This window comes from Thermobia domestica, chromosome 13 (genome assembly GCF_964235325.1).
Source record: "Thermobia domestica chromosome 13, izTheDome1.hap1.1, whole genome shotgun sequence".
In the NCBI taxonomy this organism is placed as follows: Eukaryota; Metazoa; Arthropoda; class Insecta; order Zygentoma; family Lepismatidae; genus Thermobia; species Thermobia domestica.
The window spans coordinates 185,969,599-185,993,558 of record NC_137466.1 but is presented as its reverse complement, the minus strand read 5'-3'; the positions used below and the strand labels follow the sequence as shown (position 1 = coordinate 185,993,558).

The 23,960-nt window shown below is 33.5% G+C and overlaps 1 protein-coding gene across 7 annotated transcripts in view; it reads right to left on the bottom strand.

Annotated features, from left to right (window-relative positions):
* Window positions 1–9,772: 9,772 nt before the first annotated feature.
* The window catches only part of LOC145668849 (uncharacterized), a 276,188-nt gene continuing 262,000 nt past the window's right edge, over window positions 9,773–23,960 (bottom strand). For 6 of the 7 annotated variants that reach the window (XM_081737052.1, XM_081737054.1, XM_081737056.1 and 3 more), the window contains 5 exons: window positions 21,787–21,909; window positions 19,466–19,613; window positions 17,854–17,974; window positions 13,881–14,156; window positions 9,773–10,615 (listed from right to left, as the gene is read on the bottom strand). In XM_081737052.1, the coding sequence (XP_081593178.1) occupies window positions 10,412–10,615; window positions 13,881–14,156; window positions 17,854–17,974; window positions 19,466–19,613; window positions 21,787–21,909 (872 nt within the window). In that variant the 3' untranslated portion in view covers window positions 9,773–10,411. The remainder of the gene's footprint in view (window positions 10,616–13,880; window positions 14,157–17,853; window positions 17,975–19,465; window positions 19,614–21,786; window positions 21,910–23,960) is intronic. The other variant, XM_081737051.1, reaches the window with a different exon arrangement.

Genomic DNA, 23,960 nt, shown 5'->3' with positions numbered 1-23,960 from the left:
CCCCTCACCCCCTTGCTGGAGGACATTGTTACGCCTCCTTATCTAACTTGTGATTGTTGTAGATCTGGTCTTATCAGTCCAGCCGTTGAAGAATTTCCTATCTTTTGAATTTTCTTTACTGCAGAAAAGATATTTAAGAAGTTGTGGTGATTCGAGTTAACGACCAGTAAATTTATTGTCGAAAGATGAACGGGGGGGGGAAACCGACGTTAAGACTTATTAAAAGCTAAGACCAATAAACAAAAACACGTCGAAAAAGACAAAAAAGGACAAATAAAATCCAGTATTTTATGGCCTACAATGACCCAAAATGAACATATATTATGTTAAACCTCGTCTTCGGGCAGCCGTAAAAAAGAGAATTTTTCCTCAACATCCGGGCCCTATTAATGAATCAACTTTTTATTCATAAGAAAGAAATGTTAACGTTTTCCAATGTATACCAATTTGCAATCAGATATGGGCACCACCTTGACGAAAACATTCTTTGGCCCTAACAATCATGTTCGGTATAGTTTGACGCAGGATTTTGGCAAGGATAGCTGCTATCTCCCTTCAGAGGCTGCCCTTTAGTTAATTGATGATAATAGGCTTTGTGGTGTATACTTTCCCTTTTAGATAATCCCACAGAAAATACTCCGTTGGAGTTAGATCGGGGGATCTGAGTGGTCAATGGATATTACTGAATCTGGAGATGAGGCGTTCCGGGAAGTGTCGTGTAAAGGTTGTCATTGACACACTGTAGTATGACTGGTGGCACCATCCTGCTGCATCCACGTGTTTCAAGCCGTTTCATATCAGGAATGAAAAATGTTCTTAACATTGTGTTGTACCGCTCAGGGGTGATTGCGACGTGTCATTATATTCGAGGGACCGTCACGCAAACATGACTCACTGCAAGAGACACAGAAACCTTGGCATTGTGAAATGGCGTTTCACGCAACACTTCCAGATTTAGTCTAGCCCAGAATCAAGTTTTGTTTATTGACATAACCACTGAGGTGGAAATGGGCTACGTCAGACGTTATAAGATCGGTGCAACGATATTGCGCAAAATTTTCAAAGGATTAGATCGTTGATAATCTCTGTAATCTAAGAGTTATTAAGGAGGAGCAGAAAATGCAGAAATTGCGCAAATTTCCACCGCGACGTTGCCAACAATAGGATTCAGGAAATTGTGTGAAATTTTGCACCCAAATAAAATGTATAAACGCTATTCCTTTGTGAGATATTCTTGTATTGCATTCTAATACTTACAAAACATTCTAATATTTCGATCTTGATTGGTTCGTTGTGATTCTCGTTTCTGACTGGATTGTTGTATTATTATTATTATATCCGCAATCAGCACACTAACCACTAATTCTTGTAACAATTTATACGATAATAATACAGTATATAACGAATCTTTCTTACAGCACCTAAGAACAGTAACTAAGATACGTGGGGACACATCTGAAATATGTAAACAAATGCTTGTTTGTTATTGGCCAAAACTGGAAAATATAAACAAATCCTTATCTCTGATTGGTCAAACGCTTATCTACGATATTTAAAGGGGACTTCTAGGAACATTTAATTTTTCGTTTATTTTATATGAGTTTGTTTTCCTTACAGTTTTCCAATAACTATTTTCTTAGTTTTAATCTTACAGATAGACATGATACAGAAATCCTTCGGTAATGATGGCAATGTTGCACAACATTTTTTGCGCAATTTCCTATTTTGTTGCCTGCTCATCAAGGCTTTATCTGTCAATAGATAAGGGAGGAGTGAAAGTTTGCGCAATTTCATTGCACCCGATAATATATTGCACAAAGTCATATCCTTTACTGATTAGCCAATCATAGAATGTGGTATATTAAACCAAGATAAGATATATATTTAGTCTTAAGCATGTTGTTTTGTTAGATACAAAATAAAGTTTAAATGTTAAAATCATAATTTTTGGGCTATATCCCATTAACGTTGGTATAAAGGGACAAGTTTTGGTGATAGATGTCACTCTCTACGTATTTTTTTACCTTTCACTAAAATTCACGATTTGTTTTACAAATTTCAAACTACAGACTTCAAATTTTTAGAGAAGGAACTTCATAACCTATCGAAAACAATGATCTGTCCCGATTTTTTATTTAGGATTTTTTTCATTGTTGAAATTGTTTGATTGTTGAAATTGGATATCTAAATCTTTAACAACATACTGTTTCAACAATGAAGAAAATTCTAAATAAAAAAAATCGGGACGGATCATTGCCTTCGATATTGAAATTTGTAAAAGAAATCGTGAATTTTCGTGAAAGGTAAAAAAATACATGAGAGAGATACGAAGACTGTGGTGACATCTATTTGCAAAACTTGGTCTCTTTAAACCAACCTTAACCATATCACCACATTGCCGTCTTACAAGTGTCATAATAAAGAATTTTATGAGAATATTCTTCACTATTAGTCTTATCTTAACAGGTGGCGTGGTTTTCGTGTAGCATCAATTTTTAGGTTTAGAAAATAATTTGTTTTTTCTCAACTCGAAAATTGCCCATGAGTAGAGACACAATTTGTGGTAAATAAGAATTAGTAATTTGGTTATAAAAATATGCGTAAAGCGGGATAAAATCGGTGAATAAATATTCAATGTAAGAACACTATTTTCGCTAATAATTAGTTAGTTACCTTTTATTTCACCTTAATTTCCACTCATCAATCATCATGACATGAGCTCATGCATGACTATCTTTGTTTTAAAAAAATAACATTAAGCATCCTCATTGAATAAAAGTATTAAAAAATAATAGAAAAATAACTTTAGTGTTCACAGTTTACTTATGCAAATAACACGTAAGCATTGTTTCAATGTTTTCTGGTGTTAAATTTGTTCTTTTGTCGGTAAGTATATCATTGTAAGGAGAGAGAGCCCTCATCACATTAACATTCGAAACTGATACGTACATTAGTTGAAGACACTTTCCAGCGATTTCTGAATGCTCATCTAACATAACCCGTAACACTCCATCCACACTGTCCACTTCACCAATAGATACCGTTTGTAACTACATGTAAAATTTCAAAAATTCATGATGGTTTCTTTTCTCAAAAAATGGGAATTTTCATCACAGTGCGTCGAAAAACTGTCACTTTTGCGTAAATTTCGTGGAATATCGAGATTTGCTGGAAATTTCGCTAATTCGACAGAATTTCGAGTTTAATCGCGAGCGTTATATGGCCTAACAAATAGTGAAAAATTATATATTTTAGATACACAACATTTTCACACAAAACTAATACATTTCGCGTGTCACCAAAAAATCGTGTCTCTACGCATGAGGTTTTATACTGACATACCACTTTGATCAACTCGATGATACCCACAAATCAGTATATAGCTTATCTTTGGACAACTGCTTCCCGTGAAACGATAATAATATTGCGGGATTAATTATATACGTTAACTGTAATTAGAATAAATAAGCAACCATTTATACATAAAAAGGTTTTTATTCGCATCCTTTCTAAATAAATAAATACAATATAACTGTATTTTCTGTATATTATATATATATATATATTTATATATATAACTGCATAAATTTGATGTGTGCAATTTGAAGGAAAAAATTGTACATTCACATCTGATATTAAATTCACGTGACAAAGAGAGAGAACTAATATCAGAATTAAACAACAACAAAGAGAGAGTGAGAGAGAGAGAGAGAGAGAGAGAAAGTGGAGGGAGAAGAGAAAGAGAGGGAAAAGCAGACTCATCACAAATTCAGAACTTCACATTATGAGGAGGAAAAAACATTCAAAAATAAATTCACCACTTGCTAACACAAGCATCACTAACAACAGTAGCCCAAATAACAATGCACTGTACAATACGAAGATTTGTATAAATGTAGTAATTATAATAAGGATAATACCGCTTTCGTTTATATAAAAAACACACATTCAAGTTCTATATTTACAATCATCTCGTCCTTTGGCAATGCAGATACATGCAGTTACGTAACTTATACGTAAAAAGAAAAGTAAGATCCGTAAAGTTCCCCATGTTGTCACATACTTACGGAACACAGTAGACATAGATAGCTACATACCTATCAATTCTCCATACGCTAACCACTTAACAAAGTTGGAAGATCTTCTGTAGAACCAACAGTGGGCCAACTTAGACAACTTTTTTTAACTGTACGTTTACAATGCAACTGAACTAATTATTTCTAATCCCTCTACAATGAATAAAATGCATGTATCTGCTTGCATCTTCTACTCCTTTTTGACAAACTGTACAATTATTTAACAAGTATGAATTAACTTCATTTAGTACCAGGGAAATTGGTTGGCAGTGTTCGAAGCTGTATTTATAACATATAATTAAAATGTGCATTTATTTATTTATTTATTTTTCTTTTGTTTAATTATTCATACACTTGAGAGAATTACATATTATTATATTATAGTTAATCAACTTAATCAACTGATCTAGTCTCCATCTTTATTGTTATTAGAATTTTATCTTTAAAAATAATGAATCTTTGTGAGCAAGATAATTGGAGTTGTATTTATTTTAGAAATTGGTTTGTTTCTTACGCCACAACACACTTTCACTTCACAACATGTTTCCATTTTAAAGTGCATAATGTAACAAATAAATTTAAAAAGAAAAATACATACTGCATATTACTTTTGTACCAGAAAAGAAAACCTATCTTTCTTACATATCGTTTTAAAATTCTATTCACATTTGCTATTTGCAAAAAGAATCAGGATTTCTTTTAAGTTAATTTTCAAATTCTAAAAATGTTCACTAATTATCAAGTACATTTAATTGGATATTTCGTATTCCTATTATAACGTTTGGGAGGTGAATATTTTATCACAGAAACAAGCCATAATGTCTGTATGGAAGTAGAACTATTGGACTTACATACGAAAAGCGGATTGAACGCTTTCATAAACTTACATATGAATTAACCTAAATTTATGGTCTTGGAAACTTCAGAAAGTTAAAAACAAACAAAATAATAATAATAATAATAATAATAATAATAAATAAATAAATAAATAAAAAATAAAAAAAATTAGAAAGTAGCCAATTTGGATTAACCTTCGGAGAAAAGATACCTCAATATGGAAAATTCTTTGCACAGAATTCTTACAGTTTTAAATTACATACTATTGTCATTCCTGCGCCTTTGTATTATTGTTTGCTTACACAAAATAGATGTTACAAAGTTCAGATAAGCCGTGGTTACTGGCAATATTGTTATTGATATCGAGTGTCTTGTTCGATATGGTTGTTACGACAACGAAATTTAGTTGTTATGGTTGAATGTTAAGAGATCGCCGTTGAGACAAGTTGAAATGAAAGTTTAGATACGTTGAATTGAAAGAAAATTGCTAGTCTTATGTCCCACGCCTTATCCCCGTAGACTGAAGATGATTAGTGAAAGTGATAATTACGAAGAAATCAGTGGAACAAGAACGTGGGAGGAAACGGAAGAACTCTGAGAAAACCTACGACATTATATTATATACTGAACTTTCATATCTTGAGATCGAATCAACGATCCCTCGGACCAAAACTAAGTGTTCTATCACTGAGTCACGGTATATCTTATTTATCCGTTATTTTAGTACGACCTGTGATCAGAGGATAGTCAGTTGTTTAGTACCTGGAGACGATAATGTGGAATCCTTGGTGGATGTTTGCTATGTAATAACATGAATAAAGTTAAGTATTATGAACTGAGTATTCTGCTTTTGTAAATAAGCCTACCGTGTTGAGGCTAATAGATAGTTTCTTTAAGTTTTACGTCCCACAATTATGCCGGCTAGGCTAAAGGAGACGGTGATGATGAGAAATAATTGAAATGGTGGAATGAATAAAGTGGGAGGAAACAGGAGAAAACCGAGAAAATCCACGCACACGGTGTTTGTCCACCAGAAAGTTCACTTGGCGCGAGCTGATATAATACTATACATGGTATTAATTATTCTATCACGCCTTGTTTCCATTGTGTGCTAAAACACAACAACACACTGAGCAAGGCTATGTGGTAATATGAAACAAAACACACAATCACGTAACAGTTTCAACACAATAATTGTGTCTTCATCAGACTTCCACTGTCTGGTGGAAGTCTGATGAAGACACAGTTACTGTGTAGAAACTGTTACGTGATTGTGTGTTTTGTTTCATATTACCACATAGCCTTGCTCAGTGTGTTGTTGTGTTTTAGCACAAAATGGTATTAATCTTGTTCATATTAGAGGCCAGATTATCTACCCTCCCTCCCTGCTGGTCTATTGGCTAGCGTGCGCACCTTCGATGGGAAAGCCCTACATACATTGCGATGGTTCGAATTCACGTTAAGACTGTAGGTCAACGTCTCGTGTAGCCTCGGTGCTGAAAAAGGACGATACATTTGGACAAACAAACAAAGGCAGAGTGATAACACTTATTATGATGTCTCTAAGTATTTTTGCTAACCTCACAGTGATCTCACAAATTCATTTTGTCGCATATTGCAAAAGAATGTAACACAGAAATTAAGCTTCTTTTGACTTTCCTTTCTGCTTTTATTTATTTATTTATTTGCCAGCTCAAATGTCCGTTCTTCACACGGAAGTAATAATATTTACAAATTTAAAAAAAATCGAGTATAATAGATAATGAGGAACCATCTTCGGCGTATTTTAACTCCTTCCTTCCCTAGGATCGCATTTCAATGAATTTGTTATCCTGTTATGTAGGCAACTAATATTAAGTTACAAGGTTTTGCCTTATCTGTAGGAGCTATCAAACGTAAATTCCTTCCACCCTTAGTTCTAAGGATATCTTACTCCCATAGTATTATTTTTCCGATTGTAAGTCATATATATATATATCAAGTTTGGTTGAAATTGTTCCAGACTTAAACTGGAACATAGATACATTAATTCATTTATATACATAAGCTCATTTTTTTTTTACCAGTAAGAGTCATCTCCCAAACGCTATAATAGAAACTTGAAACCTATCAGCAAACTTACTATTAGCTGATTCCCCGGAACAAAAAAGTTACTATAAACTTAAGAAAATATTATTTATTATTCCTAACAATTTATAAGGAGTATATTCCCACAATTGGATCAAACATCCCTTCCTAAAGAGAAAGTATGCACATTTACATAGTACAAGGATCAAAATTTGTTTTCACGTTCGTTTTGTGAATATTGTATTTAATTTTGATTCCTCCAAAAAAGGAATCAGAGATTGCCACTGTTCACTATTGCCGTTTTATACGTAACTCAGCACAAGGCAAATTAACAACACAACACACACAGAAACCAAAAGTTTGTACCCTGGACATATTGCATAAAAAAAAAAGTTTATTCTGTTTGCCAAAGTTCAATTAGTACAATATTTTTAAGTTAGTGCGTTTGTAATCAATAATGAAATAATATACACTACGGAATTTAAGAACATAAACACCACTTCAGAAAATGTACACGAATATTCTTTATCTGTTACTACATCTCATTGGGAAATATACGGTACATTAAAGTGAATATGAAATTCATACATGAAACATAAATTCTATAAAAATAAAATCTAAAAATTCAAGAATAGAAATTCTTTGATTTTAGATAATTTTTAACTTTTTATCTAACTTTTAAATCATCGACTTCATTTTTTTTTTTTTTTTCAAAAATTCTTGAGAATGGTTGAAAACGCTTATTTCACTGGTTAAACAATTATTTAACGTATGAAGTTCACTAAATCAAAATTTCATTTTTTCCTATATTTTTAAGCAAATAAAATCGTGATTAACTAGATCCAGACATTAGATATTGAAGGCAATGCAACACCACAGTCATGTCACATTTGAACTAAATCATTCGAGAACAAAATGACATTATCTCACCAAAGTACTTAAACATTTCAAATATAAAACACAAAATGCGTTTATTTTGATCTTAAATGTGAAACAACTGAGGCATTCTTAAGAGAGCATTTTATTTTATCTATTTTAAAGTTTTGAAAACAATGGATCACAATTTTGGTTCAATAGCAGCCTTTTATTTACACATCACTGAATATTAGATGAACGACAAAAGATGTGGGTTTGATAAAACAGCTGTTCCGTGTAGTTCCATTACTCACTGTTAGATAGTATCCCCTTTCAAACTAAGGCGGAGTATTGAGCAACCGACATCCACAGTGACACAGAACATGTTAAGCTGTGTGAGGCAAGAGAGTCAAATTATCGTTTGGACATTAGTCGGGTCAGACATGACACCTAGATGAGAGAAATTCTTGTAAGATGAGAGCTAAGAAAAAAGATCTGAATGTACTATTTTACACAATTCAGGTTTCACACCAGTGATAATTTCACAGATGGTTTAAAATAAATGTTTGAAAGTGTTACCATACATTTTTATGTATAGTCTTGTTCGAAAATCCTGGTGATCCACTACTCTCCTTTTTAAAAAAAAACTTTTTATCTTTACACACAAGTAAATTAAAAAAAAAATGTATCATTTTTGGTTATTTATGTTTTTTATTTAGACACAAAATACTGAATTGTCTAACTTACGATTGTGCGAATTTCAGTGTGATAAACAACCATTTTTAAAAAAATCCTATACACATTTCTCCGAATGGGACAATCTACTGTTTTTAGTAGCTTACCGAAATTATGTTTACGTCACAGAGAAAACATTCGCGGGATTTTTATTAAGTACTTCGGTCGGCGATTGCCAATTGTGTTAATGATCAACAAATTATATTATTACATCTTCATCAATAGGCAGAGTATGTTCATCCATAAAATCATTAAGTTGATGGGTTGGTGGGTGTTCCAGAAAAAAATATACTGGAAGTCGGATAATAACTTTTTTTTTTTTTTTTTTTTTTTTGATTAGTGTGAATTATCTGGGTAATCAGCTAATGTAAGTCTCATTATAAACCCAAATTTCTCATACTGAAAAAAAAAAAAATCTAATGACATATACAACATGATTCATGTACTGCAACATTAAAATATGTATTTTACAATACATTTATTGAAAAAAAAAAACTTGTATATTTTACCTATTCGCTTGATAGAAAATAAAACTTTTCTTGTACTTCTCTCGTATGATATGAAAATTTACACAAAAACAAAAATTGAAGTAACCAACATATTTTTCGTAGTTAATTCATATAAATTTGGGGTAGACAGAACTAAATTCAACAAAAAGTGCCGTACAAAGCTTAATTCAAGAACCCGATCACATATTTACAATCCTTTTCTTCCTTCTACAAGTTGATTCCACCACCAATAAAACATCTTCGTTGCTGACGCATACACTCCACCATTAATGCTGATGACTTCTTGCCTTAAGAAAAATCCGTCAGTCTTTGAAAAAACGTTAGCTCAGACTCCTTCATTTAAATGTGAAGTTGAGTATTTCATTTTTCATTTGTCCCAAGGAACAATCATTGTCCGTATCAATGTATACTTCTCATTCGTGAAGCTAAATTAAATGTTAATAACAAATTTAAATAAATTATGATACTGCGTTAATTGTTCTGGGAAAGGAAGCGCTCTCTAGCAAATTATCGGCACTGGTTAAGAGAAACAAAAATAAAACTTAAAAAAGACCTGAAAGTTTTAGCAAGTTTCTTCGGGGTCTTCTCTCTAGCACCGCTTTCCTTCCGTTTTTCATTGTTTTCTAAAAAAATAATTATTCTTCAAAAAAGAAACTGAACCTTGATATGCTCCACACACTCACTACATGGAAGTTTATTTTTTTCTTTCTTTTTTTTTATACCAGCACTGAATGATTGTATGTCACATTACAGAAACTGTAAATAAAAAAAATAAAACAATTTATGCAACTTTACACTTGAAAGTTTTGCATATATGTATTATATGAGCACTTTCTTTCACTTTGTTTTTTTTTTTTCTTTGTGATTGACATAAATCAGTTCCTAACCACAAGCTACAAAGAAATTGTTTCTTTTTAAGAACAAAAAAAATTTACGTCTTGTTCAAAACAACTAAAGAAAGAAAGGCATCTGAAAGAATTCAAGGCCATTATTTGTTTTATAAAGGAGAAGGCATATTTTTATCACTATTTTCTCTTTCCATTACTACGTTTGTGTAGACGAATAATATAGTATGTGATTTCTTTTGCCCCACTGAATTATCACAATTGCACGATTTTATCATAAACATATCATTGCACACAAATCAAGAAACACCGCCTCGTTTCTTGTTATCTTCTTCTTTCACCACTGTGATGTTTATTTCATTATCCACAGAAAAAAAAAAAAAAAACTCGCATTCACTATAAATTATCCACTTGCATTGATTGTTTGCACTTCTTAATTTAACCATCTGTTTTCTCTAAACAACGTTAGTTCACTTCCACATAAACTTTACTTTTCTTTTACGTCACCTCGCATTGTGTCAATCTTGGCACAAATTTTCAAAGCTGGTCCCAGCTTCATTGACATGGCACTCATTAAATGGTCTTCCTTCAACAGCATTAGAGCCTGGCCGTCAATTTCCTGAATAGCGAAGTCATCGGCGTAGTCTGAACACCCTGGAAGAGCCTTGATGAATTCATATACCTCTGCAACCTGCAATATAATAACATATACAATTATCTATTTTGTCTGAGCAAGAGAGGTTATGCAACTCAAAAGAAGAATATGACTAACAAGTTATGTTCTAAGCGCACGGTCAATTCATTATCCACATCTGTTTTATTTTTCAATCAAAAGCTTATTACATATTTATAACAAATTGACTCTTCCGTGTTAGTACTATAAATTCTTTTCCCAACACTGCCCGACATTTATCACATAAGGCATTCCGGGTAATACCGAGCAATTCAACAAAAGTTACATGCAATTAGAACGCTCGGAAATTACATTTAAAAAGTTGGAGTAATAAAACCAAACAACTCCATGGCAGCTAGTTTTCTTGCCTATATGTATAGTTTATGAAAATAGTTTTCTCTTTTCTTTTGAAAATACAGTTTCAAAATAAATGGATCATTATTTTGACCAGAGTGCATTTTCAGAAAACAAGTTTTTGTTGAACTCGATCTTACTACCCGGAATACTCATATACATGTGGTCAAATTAAGGTGGTGTCTACCTTAACGAGTTTTACTGTTCAGTTAAACCTGTATTCATCAGCAACATTTAACCGCAAAGAAAACGACAACTTAGAACCAGCTGTGGGATTTTCTGAAAAATTGTCAGAGTTATACCCGGCATTACTATCCAGTACTGTAAGACGGATATGTACCCAGCATTTGTCCTCTTCTGAGCTTATCAGAAATTCACCCGGAGATTGTAAAAATCGCCCTTAGAGACATAGGGAGATAACTATGGAATGATGATAAGTGTAGCTGTCTTCTGGGTTCTATAGATATGCCTATGAAGATGACTAACTTTACATGTTTTATTACTGTACATTTAAGCCTGTTTAAGTAACTAAATCCGTATCAAATTAGCCGAGTTTTAATCACCAACATGTCTGGCAACGTTTGGATACTTTAACTTACTTCTGTGCCGTAGTTACCAAATCCGCCAGCAAATATCGTTAATCTTAAGATACAAATTAGCATGTGAAATACATCACGACTCGATTCATCCTGCCTGTTTTATTAATCTGTCGTTAGTAATTCAGCGCAATTATATATAATTTTTACTAAATTTCTCTATTATTTCTGTAATCTTCGTTAAGATCTCAACATCGACTTGTTTCCTATCAACAATCCTGTAACTACTCGAAATTAACGTAACAGTCAACTCTTTCTTTCGTAAGCTCAATTGAGGCTTTATATCTTTAGGTACAGACCTACGTCCCAGATATGTATATCACTAAATAACGTTATTAATAATTATTTTGCATCATAGTAAATTTAATTCAAAAATTGATAAAAGTAATCGGTGATGATGAAAGATATAGTGGAAGATAGATTGATGTTCCATATGTTTTCTGGAACTGAGGATTTTAAGCTGCACGTATCATCATAAGCTAAAGGAATAAAAGAACAAAGAATACAGCGTAGGTTTTAAAGGTAATTAGAACGTAGAAATTACATAATCGAACTCACAGCAGCGGATAGTAAAACTAAACGGATATTTATTATATGAAATGCTTTCAGAAAAATAAACACACTGCTGAACAAGACTGCACTTATTTAATATAAAAACACATTTACACGTGACGTTTCGATCTTCTAGCCAAGATCCTCATCAGACGTACACTCTGATGAGAATCTTGGCTAGAAGATCGAAACGTCACGTGTAAATGTGTTTTTATATTAAGTAAGTGCAGTCTTGTTCAGCAGTGTGTTTATTTTTCTGATTTTATTCGCAAGACGTTGACTATGATTGTGTGTCAGTTTGAAATGCTTTCATATTGCAGAAATAAATTTTAATATTTATTTATATTATAAATGAAATATTGCCTCATTAGAAATACGTATATTACACCCTATAACAATTTTTGTCTTAACATAATTATTTCTGTAATTAATTGATCACTTGTCAAAGTTGAACGATTGAATTAAGGATGGGCAACTTGCAGTAAAACCACTTAAGTTAACCATCTGCTTATTTGGACACAATTCTGTGCAGCTATGGGAGACCAATTGTGTAAATACAGTGAACCTGTCTATGTTGCCACATTGCTTTACAATAAAAGGAGCCACTTAATAGTGTGTTGATAGTATGTGGCTATATCTATTGACTATCATATATATATATATATATATATATATATATATATATATATATATATATATATATATATATATAAAGTTGTCAACTTAGCAGTGTGGTGTGCTACTTGTCAAAGTTGGCCACACTTGATTCCACAGAAAACGTTCAATTTAAACAACTGGGCAATTTATGAAGAACTGATATCTGTAGCTTTCACTACATTGATTTCACAAATATGTGAACGAACTCGGCAGATGGGCAACTTAATGAAAATTGAAACTTCCAGGCTTCCAGTTTTAAAAAGATCTTACATGGTCCAAGCTCTATTTTACAATGAGGCATTGTATTTTGTATATGTAGTTCCTGACGCATAACAGAAATATAAAATGTTGCTTCCACATTATTGTGTCACAAAAAATGTAATTCATCATCATAATCATTATCATAGGTATTCTGCCCTTATTTGGCAGGTTACTTGACGCAGCTGAGAAGCTTCCATGCTCCACGGTCCTCCGCTAACCTCTTCGTCTTCACGTATGATCTTTCTGTTTTTATATCATCCATTAATTGTAGTTTCCTTGGCCCCCTCCCTCTCTTTCCCGCCAACATATCCTCTAGGATGTCTCTCATGATCAAATTTCTTCTTAGGCAATGTCCCAACCACTTTCTCTTCCTCTTGTCAATAATATTTAGATTGTAGTAATTACGTTTATTTTACTGGAAACTATTTTGTTTATTTTACAGATTGTTTCTAACAATATACGTAAACAAGTCAGCGGAACAGGAGTTAACCGTTTACTAGGAAAGAACAAAACACCCATTTAATTTATGAAGTATTAGAGTTTGTAGCAATTCTCTATTTGAAATCTCACAAATTAGAGAGGTTGTAGTGCCCTTGTTACCTACTGAACTAACAAGTTTAATTCGACAGAATGAAATGAGGAGGTCTGGAGAATATGAAGCAATAATCTGTCATTTGGTTGAGAAGGAACTTCTGTTAGGTACACGGGATCGGAACATCGGAATTATTGGTTTTCTAATTAAGAAATCTCAGAAGTCTTCTAATTATAAAAACACAAAAGAATCTCCAGAATTCTCTGGATATTTTACATTTTCCAAGTTGAGTATCTTATTTTGAATACACACCTGAATTATATTTACTTACCGTCCATTTGAGAGGGTTGACCTTGGACTGTGGAGGCGGAGGAACCACAGAATCGGAGGCCGAACTATCCTCCGCCATTTCTGCAGAAGGCACTTCCGGTGCTTCTGAAGGAGACAGAGAACTTTCTGGCCCGGACGCTGAGTCATTGGTGTCCGTGTTATCGTCCGTGATGTCCGTTGGCCCCGTTGAATTCCGGTTCTGGTTTTGGTTCTGATTCTGATTCACTGGCAAAGACTGCTGTTGTTGTTGTTGTTGACCGGGCTGCTGTGGTTGTTCCTAACATATAAAAATAAATAAATAAGCTTCCGAACTTAAATTTAATTTCTAAATATTCAGTAAATATAGTAAATACATAAAAGGACAGGCACAAACAGCGAAGTACATATATTTAGTTAAAACACATAAGAAATAAAGAAAATATTTGATACATGCTATAACTTGTTGACCCTAGTTCGAACTAATTATGTTCCGTATCACCCAAAATTGTCTCTAAATGACTTTTCTGTAAGTCGATATGAAAAGTTTTCTACCATCCAGAAAGGATAGATTCATTTCTCTTCTCACTAAAATCATTATGCAATGAAAAAATTGGAAATAAAGAACTCAGTAACTATCTTTTATCACTGTCGATTCTCGGAAATCTTATTGAGATGGTACGTAAAGAATGGCGCGGAGCCGACTGACACATTTCAAAGTTGAATATTGCGCAGGCGCGATAGTTTGGAGTGGGTTGCAGCTGGGGGATAGAAAGTGGATAGGATGCCATTTCATAAGAATACTGCAGGAGTTACAATGGACCTTCAGCGTAATGTCAGATAACAATTACATGTCTGAACAATTGCTGCACTTTAATGACCGACTTCGTTTCGTAATACATACAAACACAGAAAAAAACTATTCAACAATCCAACGATGTCTATGGTAACTGCTATGGTATTCCTATAAAATAACAATTTTACTCTCTTCCAATCTCCCATCCGTAACCCAATCCAAACTATAGCGCCTGCGCAATATTTAACTTAGAAATATGTAAGTCAACTCCGCGCCACCCTGTACGAACTGAGGTAAAATGATGTTTCATGCGACAGCATATAACGTGGAATTCTTTCCTTTTCGGTTCCCAGCCCGCCAACCAATATAAGTTATAATGCCTGCGCAATATTCATGTTTGAAATGTGCCAGTCGGCTCGGCGCCACCCTGTACATTATAAAGCCCTGCGATTTCATTGAGGATATCGATGAAAACTTTTGCCAAGTATTTTGTTTAAAGTTAAATAAATATACTACACGTGTGACATGTACGTATTTTTATATACGTAGAACCCGATCTATTACTTTAATTTTGTTCGCAAACTCTCTCGGTGAGTCGCTCTTTTCGTACACAAACCAAAAATGTCACCCGGGCTGAATAACTCCCAAATCAATCGCAAATTGAAATATTTTTTAGAAAGCAAACATTTCTAAATCAATGTATTCGTAAACAGAACCCAATTAACTATAGATTAATTACTAAAACAATAGTGGCATATAGATACTGAGTACATTATCTATAGTAGTCAGCTGATATTTTCACGCCAAGCAGTACCCCGCGCTAGTGGGTTGGCTAATAATACTACTAATAATAATCCTATTGTTCAAATATTATTTTGCTTTGTGATATGCAATATCAACACTATTCTGTCCAAAGACATTTATTTGTATTTTTACTCATGTTTTTGTGATCGTCTGTCAGTGTTTACGATTATTTCATTTCCCATATATATTTTGTATTATCTTTTACAAATTCAGTATAAAATTTTTAGTGTCTTACAATAACTTTTCAAGCATTTATAAACAATTATTGAACAAAATATTGAAGATTTATATATTTAGGTGGTTCTTAATGTAAATCTAAGACTCATTTAAAAATTGAAGAAGCAGGATCAGCTAACACCAAGTTATCTCCCTTGGATACAAAAGGGATACTTCTGCTATTCATAAGCAATAATTTTCTTTACGGTGAGGTGGAGTAATTATGGCAGGTAAACGTAGCCCTTAACTTTAACTGCTTATGTCTAAATAACATCCTTCGTTTTAATTTTGACAAATACAATGATTATTTTATTTTACTTCTATATTATTTGCATGAATTCAGAACAAAAATCCCTGTAAGAGAAATTTGAGTATTTGTTTTTTGAACTTTTTTAATTGCCAGAATTGCCCTAAACCCTGGCGGAATTATTTCGAAGTCTTCTCGTTTCTATTGTATTTACAATATACTGACTTTCGGGCAATCATGTAATAGGCCCGTTTATACCCTTTAAAATGATGTTTTCTATCCCTATTTAAGGAGGATTTTCATGCAAGCGTGCATTGTGTTCTTTGCTTGCGATATGGTTGAATAGCCAATTGAGAAAGTTGTTTAAGTACGGGTTCTACATATAACACAACTTTCTGTTGACTACACATAGAAATCACAGGCAACGGACGCTTGCATGAAAATCCGCCCTTATAGGCAGTTATGAATAAAAACGTTCGACAGTTCAATCGACTGTTAACTTTTTTTTTTTTTTTTTTTTTTTTTTTTTATTCTACAGAAACAAATAAGAACAATACAACTATGAAAATTCACAAACAGACTTTTATACACTCTTCGAGCTCAATTTATTTTAAAAATGTACCTCCATATGTATTTTAGATAATGTAAATAGCTTATATTGTCATCTACATTAAAAGAGTTACTAAAACGCACAACGTAACTAGTGACTTCTCAGTAAAAATACAAGTTCGAATCTATTGGGAAAAATTCATATTTATATCTAGAAACCTATCTGTACATTTTCGCTGTCATTGTACTGTCTTCTACTATAAATGATCCATGTCTATTTAGGGTAGGTATATATATATATTCAAATTCAGCAAATCTTAAACAGAGTACCAATAAGCATTGTTTTGATGCATTATATTCTTCAAAATTTTATATTCTTGTTAAAAGAGAACGTTGCTATAATTGCCCTATAGCATAACAAAATGGGAGCACCCATGGTAAATCATATCATTTATTGTAACAACCAAAGTGCATTTTTTTATAATGGCTTGGAACATGGTAAAAGCACCTACATTATTAACAACATTTAAAATAAATTGCTATCTTTAAAATTAATGCCAGACAGTGTTATGAAAACCCTGTGTGGCGGATATAAGAAGTTAATTATTATTATTGCTTGCAATAGCTACTAAAACCACTATTTCTAAAAAATATGCTTGCCTAGTTTAAATGATATGCTAAATAACACATATCATACTGCATTGAGCTATAAAACTGAAATACATAGAAATTATAGGTACTTGAAATAATTTCCCCATGTCACGCTATGTATTTTAAATAGCAGATTGGAGTCCTCATGGGTAGCAAGTATGAGATGATTGCTTTCATTTAAAACAGATTAAATATTTTTAATAAAAAATGTGTTTAATCTACTTGCCTTCTCAGATGTCTTAATCAATTAACTCCAATCTAGAAATGTTGATATTTTGTACTGCAGTAATAAAATTGTCGAATTTCAAAACCAATTATAAAAGGAAAGAGAACATATTGAAAACACTTTGGTCTTCTATTGACGGGAGTTTTAGGGGACGAAGAGGTGATTCAGATGAAAAGAAGTTAATTAAATGATGGATCACAGAAAGATTATTGCCAAAGACTATAAGCTTTTTTTTTGTTTGTTTGTTTGAAAACGGTGCCATGAATATTGGAATGGTAACATATAAACAAAAAGAGAACAAGGACAAAGAATTGATTTCTATGTCAAAAAGCCATAAGTAGTTAGTTAGTTAATAAATAAATAAGTAAAAATGATGGACTACAAATTTCCTATACACCCCTTCCCACGAAAAATTCTGCGCACACACACATGACTGTGATGAAAGTAAAGTTGAAGCACATTTTGAAGTGTTAAAAAAAACTAAGTTTATGATTACTACATGTACTTACCCACTCCTTATTATTCTTCTCCCCCGGCTTTTTTGGTCCTGGCTTCTTTGTACTTTGTTCCTGTTGTACTTGGGCCGCTGGCTTGAACATACCAACACGTTTGCTGCAACCAACATTGTACCTATAAGTAAATATATCTCTATGGAACACACTAACGGTACGTAACCTACGACGGCGCAGTCTTTTACTTGCAGATTATACACATGGAGTACGCGTCACTCAAACAAATACTGCGCTAAGGAATTCCATAGCGTAATTTTGTTTATTTAAAACATTCAGAACATGCGTTTATTGACACATAACACAGAAAAGCATTCGAAACATAAGCAACAAATTAGTTTATATGCCTATAGAGTAGCGATGCCTACATGTGATTTTCGGGATCAGGTTGCGCCTATAAGAATATTGGAGAGGAGGAATAATTTTTCATTAAAAATGGTACAATCAATTTGGAGAGTGTACCAAAGCCTTGGGAAAAGGATGGAAATCCCTGCTATAAAGCAATAATAAAATCTAGTGGTATAATGCTTAGTAAAGAATTAATTTCACCTATTTTCTATTTCAGTCATAACGACAAACAAAACTCTTACATCATAGAACTAAAATATGGCTAATGATTGTAGTATGTAAGATTTTACATGCATTTTTAAAATTATATATTTATTTTACTATAACTGAATTCTTTTAGACTCTTTTTAATATTTGCATTTTAGTTCTGACCTCCTTTTTCTTTCTTTTTTAAAAACAAAACTAGACCAAGAACGAATGAATGGAATTCCAAAAAGTTCTTATTCGGTGCCACGTACTTTTTACTAGAACATGTTCTCTGGTAACATAACAGTAATTTATTTATTATAATATAACAGAGAATATGAACAATTCAATTAAGCAAATATATAAATAAAACAGTAACAAAACAGAAAGATTGTTGAAAATGAGACATCCGTTTCTAAAGGGCCTTAATCCATGAATTACATTTTTTTTTTATATATAGTGGCAAAAATTCAAATAATTTTTAATGTTTTTAGAATATTTTTCTGTATAATATGAGAGTTCCAGTTTCCACTAAACTCAATACCTCGATTTCAAATATATCTGGAGAAGGGCCTGTTATGAAAAAGGAAGCCTCAAATATTTTATACACTTATTTAAACATTACCACAACTTTAGAAAGACGAGTAAACATGTATTTATTTCAGGATGAGATACAAGTTTTAAACGAAAAAAATTTCACTGCGTGTTTCATGAGTATTCAGAATTTTGTAGCTTACTCACATAATCATACAAATAGACCACAAAACAAATGCATTCCACAATAAGTATTAGGTTGCTACATTCGCACAATAAGAGATAAAACTATCCTATAACAGAAATCAGGAAGCAGAATAAAATAGAGACAAATTCATGCATGACATTAGTGTTTCGATTTTTTTTTTTTTTTTAAATGAAGTGTCACTATAATTTGATTTGATCTTATGGTATGCATGCGTAAATACTTCTAATTATTTTGCAAAACATGTAATGAAGACAGGAAGCTATTTCTTCAGTAAAAACATGAAGAATTGAAAAGTTTCTATGAAGAAATGGGTGTTGTTTGCAGTTCCAGACGTACCTCTTGGCACATGAAATGCTACAAAACTTCTTGGACTTTTTGAACTTGGAGCGATAATCCACTTTCCCACAGAACTCGCACTTCGCCATTTCACTTCTCAACGTTGGCGGTTGGGCCTGGATCTGCACTTCTTGCGCCATCTTTTTCTCTGTAAAATAATAATAATAATAAAGTACATTAATATTTACTATAAATTTTCATATTATTTAACCAGAAAATTTAGTTTCAAGTTTTAGCTAGATATCTGTTTGCGTTAATATTTCAAAACATTCTTGTTTTTTAATACAAAATACGAGGGCTATCCAAAACAAACAAACAAAAATAAAGTCTTTACAGAACAAATGACGAAACACAATAAACTCGGCCAAAGGCAGTTAAAAGGATCAGGCCTGGAAGTTTCAATTTTGTCTGGTAGATGTTAACCACTGGAGAATATCTGCTGTCATCTACCGGCACGATGTGTAACTTCTAATATTCTACAATTGTAACTTTTGTTTCAATAGTAGAAAATGAGATACGGATAACCACCTTTAAAGTTACCTTACCCGTGGTCGGTCGAGATAATGCTCTATAGCTATCTCTTGGAAGAAACAGAACTTTTAGAAAATCGCTTTAATTCAATTGTTATCGTGTGGAGTAACGGATGGACGGACTAACATCTTAAGAATCACCAGCGTCATTCTAATAATTATGCTCTACTTGAAAGAACCTGAACATTCTGCCAGCTTACGTATCTTTTTCGTTACACACTTTGACTATATGTGAACAGAAAGGGTTTATTTCCTCTGATTAAAAAAAGAAAAAGTTAAACATACTCAATAGCGGTAAGTGCTATTATCAGAACGTTCTACCCACAGCAGGAAGAGTTGTCAGAAAATACAAGTTATTCTGATTTTACTCTAATTTAAACTCACTAAGTAGAAATTTCCTGAAACGTTTTCAGTGTTGGCGTTAAATTCATCATAATATGAGATAACTGATGCATCATTCTCTTTTATTATTATTATTATTATTATTATTAATTTTTATCGCTTTTCTGCTGTTATCTCCACTACTTATTTTTTAACAGGAATAAACTGTTCAATATCAATGCCTTAGAAGTTCCTACACACAACATGGGTTCTCTCCTAACTAGTTAGTTACCGTTCCCGCCTATGGTGCGGGAAACCCAGATAGGAGCTCTTGTGGCTCAGATTCTACATTAAAGAGGGGGCGCGGTGGCTCACTGGTAGAGCGTTCACCTCCGGTGCTTGGGGTCCCTGGTTCGATCCCAGCTCCCGCCGCATGGACTTTGTGGTGGACAAACACCATGCTTGTGGGTTTTCTCATTTCCTCCCACTTTCTTTCCACCATTTCACTCATCTCTCACCATCATCGTCTCCTTTAGCCTATCCGGCATAACCGTGGGACGTAAAACTTAAAGATTTCATTTCATTTTTTTTTTCTACATTAAAGAGTAAATCTACGTCTCATTATAGTCTCGGAGGCTGAGAGGAACCCTAAATTTGAAAACAAAGGACGCTAATATCAAAAACAAGAAAATGGTACTGAACTCGAACAGAGAAAAAAGTACAGATAAACTCGAACACAAGTCAACCATTTAACAAATATAATGGTAAACGTTTTGAAGAAGATCACTACGTCTTGTAAAGTCGTAAGTTAGATGAAAATATTGTTTATATTGGTTTTTATGATTATATTTTATATTACTAGGTGTAAAGTTAATATTAAGCTAACTCATGTTAGTAATCTTGCAGAATCAAAGAGTGATCGTCTACTAACGTGCCCAAATATAATTGTTTAGTCCTCGATTAATTTTCTTGTATTCCAGAAACTTTGATGTACCCTCCGGAAGCTATATACTTTTTTTCTCTCTATCCCTATCACAATAAGAGAAGATGGCTTTATTTAACTCCCAGCATGATATTAGTGGAGGGAATTTTCTTCAAAAAAAATATTCAGTGGATGAATTCCCTCCCAAAACCCCTTATGCTTTCGCACCCTGCCGGGCCATATCTCCGATTGTTTTCAATATGGATTACCAGTATTTTGGCAGTACTACTCTTTATCCCGTATGATTTAAATGTTTTCCCTGGAGAAAACCTGAAGTCACACTTTATAGGCGTTATTCTTAAAAAATATACCTTATTTATGCCATAAATATCGTTGTTATTTCATTAGAACTTTCATCCAACTGCAGTGCTGGTCAACAAGATGATTTTTTATGAAGGGGTATGTTGGGACCTCTTACGGTTAGATATGTTCATGAAGGTAGACGATCATTATGATTAGTTTATCATTTACACACAATTCGTACTTACTCGGTGGTTCATCTGTATCCATTTGGTTCATTTGGTTCTTTTCTTCATTTATCTGGTTCTGTTTTGTAGGCTGGACAGTGTCATTTAGAAGTGAAGATCGGTTCACAGCAAAAGGTTCCGAAGCTGTAAAATATGAAGGCGAAGAAACACAGTAAAATATCAATTAAATCCATTGGAAAACATCATCATGTTATCACTTAACACCTACGTATACATCCAAACTGGCGTTTAGCACTATTTTACGCGTTCTTTCAAAATAGCATAAGTTTTGTTTCCTTTTTTAAAGCATAATATTCGTCATTATGTTGTTTATTTTTATTGCAAACTATCAAAAGATGACTCGTGAAAAAAAAAAAAAAAAAAAAAAAAAAAACTAAATTATGGTAATTATCGGCTTTGCTCTAACTCTATTAAAGTAAAACAAATAATAATTACTTGGCTTTATTTTAGACAAGAGGAATTAGGATTAATTCTGATCAATATAACTTTTATTTTATTTATTTCTAAATCTTTCTCTACTGATATGTGAAAAAAACTTTCACTTGGGTTGAAACTTGTTTACAGTCAGGGTATATATAGGTCTCACAACTACCATGTGAACACGAAACATACCACTCGAACTTCACAGCACTTTTATGACTTCAATTTTAAAGTAGCTTTGACCTGTTAAATTTAATCAGAACAACAAGTTCCCAGATGGAAACGGGGGGACGAAAGCACGCAACCTGTGAGTTACCATCAATTATTTCCTCTATATCACTGATTCTGCTAAAAATTTCGGAATAAAAAAAGATCTATTTTAATAGTTTATGGACATTCGCTCATCACTCCATTTATTTCGATGTTATGAGCAAAACAAACTGAATGCGAATGAATCAAAAGTGTATAAAACTCTCTAGTTGTACGTTTATACTATCTTCCTTGAAACTATCAAAATTATTTGGTCTAGGAATTAATTCGTGCGGTTGGTACGCACACATTGAAGCTGTAGTACAAACACAAAATACATAAATACCTTAAGAAAAATATTGTCCATCGCTAGCCACCACTTTCGCCCATCTGTCAGGCAATGTACGGATTCCGTGGCGAAAGAAGTCCTCATCCTTGGAAGCGATCCAGTCAGAGACCCATGTTTCGATATCTTCTGAAGAAGTAAACCGCTGTCCAATCAAATCGTTGTTCATGCAATCGAACAAGTAGTAGTCCGAAGGAGCAACGTCTGGTGAATACGGCGGGTGGGGTAAAACTTCCCATCCGACATTTTCTAAATAGGTTTTGACCGGTTTTGCGACATGTGGGCGAGCGTTATCATGTTGAACAATAAGTTTATCATGTCTGTTCTCCCATTCTGGTCGTGTTCTGGCCAGAGCTTGCTTCAAACGCATTAATTGTCGTCGATAACGTTCTCCATTCATAGTTTCACCCGGTTGCAGCAGCTCATAGTACACCACACCTTTCATATCCCACCATATGCACAGCATAACCTTTGCACAGTGAATATCTCGTTTTGGTTGTGATGGACCTGGTTCACCTGGTTTCACCCAGGCCTTTTTTCGTTTAGGGTTCTCGTAATGGATCCACTTCTCATCACCCGTAATAATTCGATGCAGAAACCCCTTTCTGCTCTGTCGTTGAAGCAGCAATTCGCAAATGGTTTTTCGTCTTTCAACGTCTCTGTCTTTCAATTCATGTGGAACCCAATGTGACATCTTTTGAATCATTCCCATGGCTTTCAAGCGTCTGGAGACTGTTGTTTGATCAACGCCTAATGCTGCTGCAAGTTGTTCCTGCGTTTGACACGAATTCTGCTCGAGCAATGCTGTCAATTCTTCGTCTTGAAATTTTTTTGGCTGTCCAGCTCGCTCTTGGTCTGCCAAGCCGAAATCACCACTTCTAAACCGTGCAAACCACTTCTGACACGTTCGTTCAGCTAGAGCATGGTCACCATACACTTCCACCAAAATACGATGACTTTCAGTCGCACTTTTCTGCATGTTAAAGTAATGCAGCAGGACACCCCGCAAAAACACTTTATCAGGCACAAATTGCGCCATGTTCACTTAACTACAAACTGGTGTTGTTGACGCTTTAATCCACTGCCCTATACTACGAACGATACGCGATGACAGGGGTTTGCAACACATGTGTGGATACACGGAACTGTGGGACGCTCC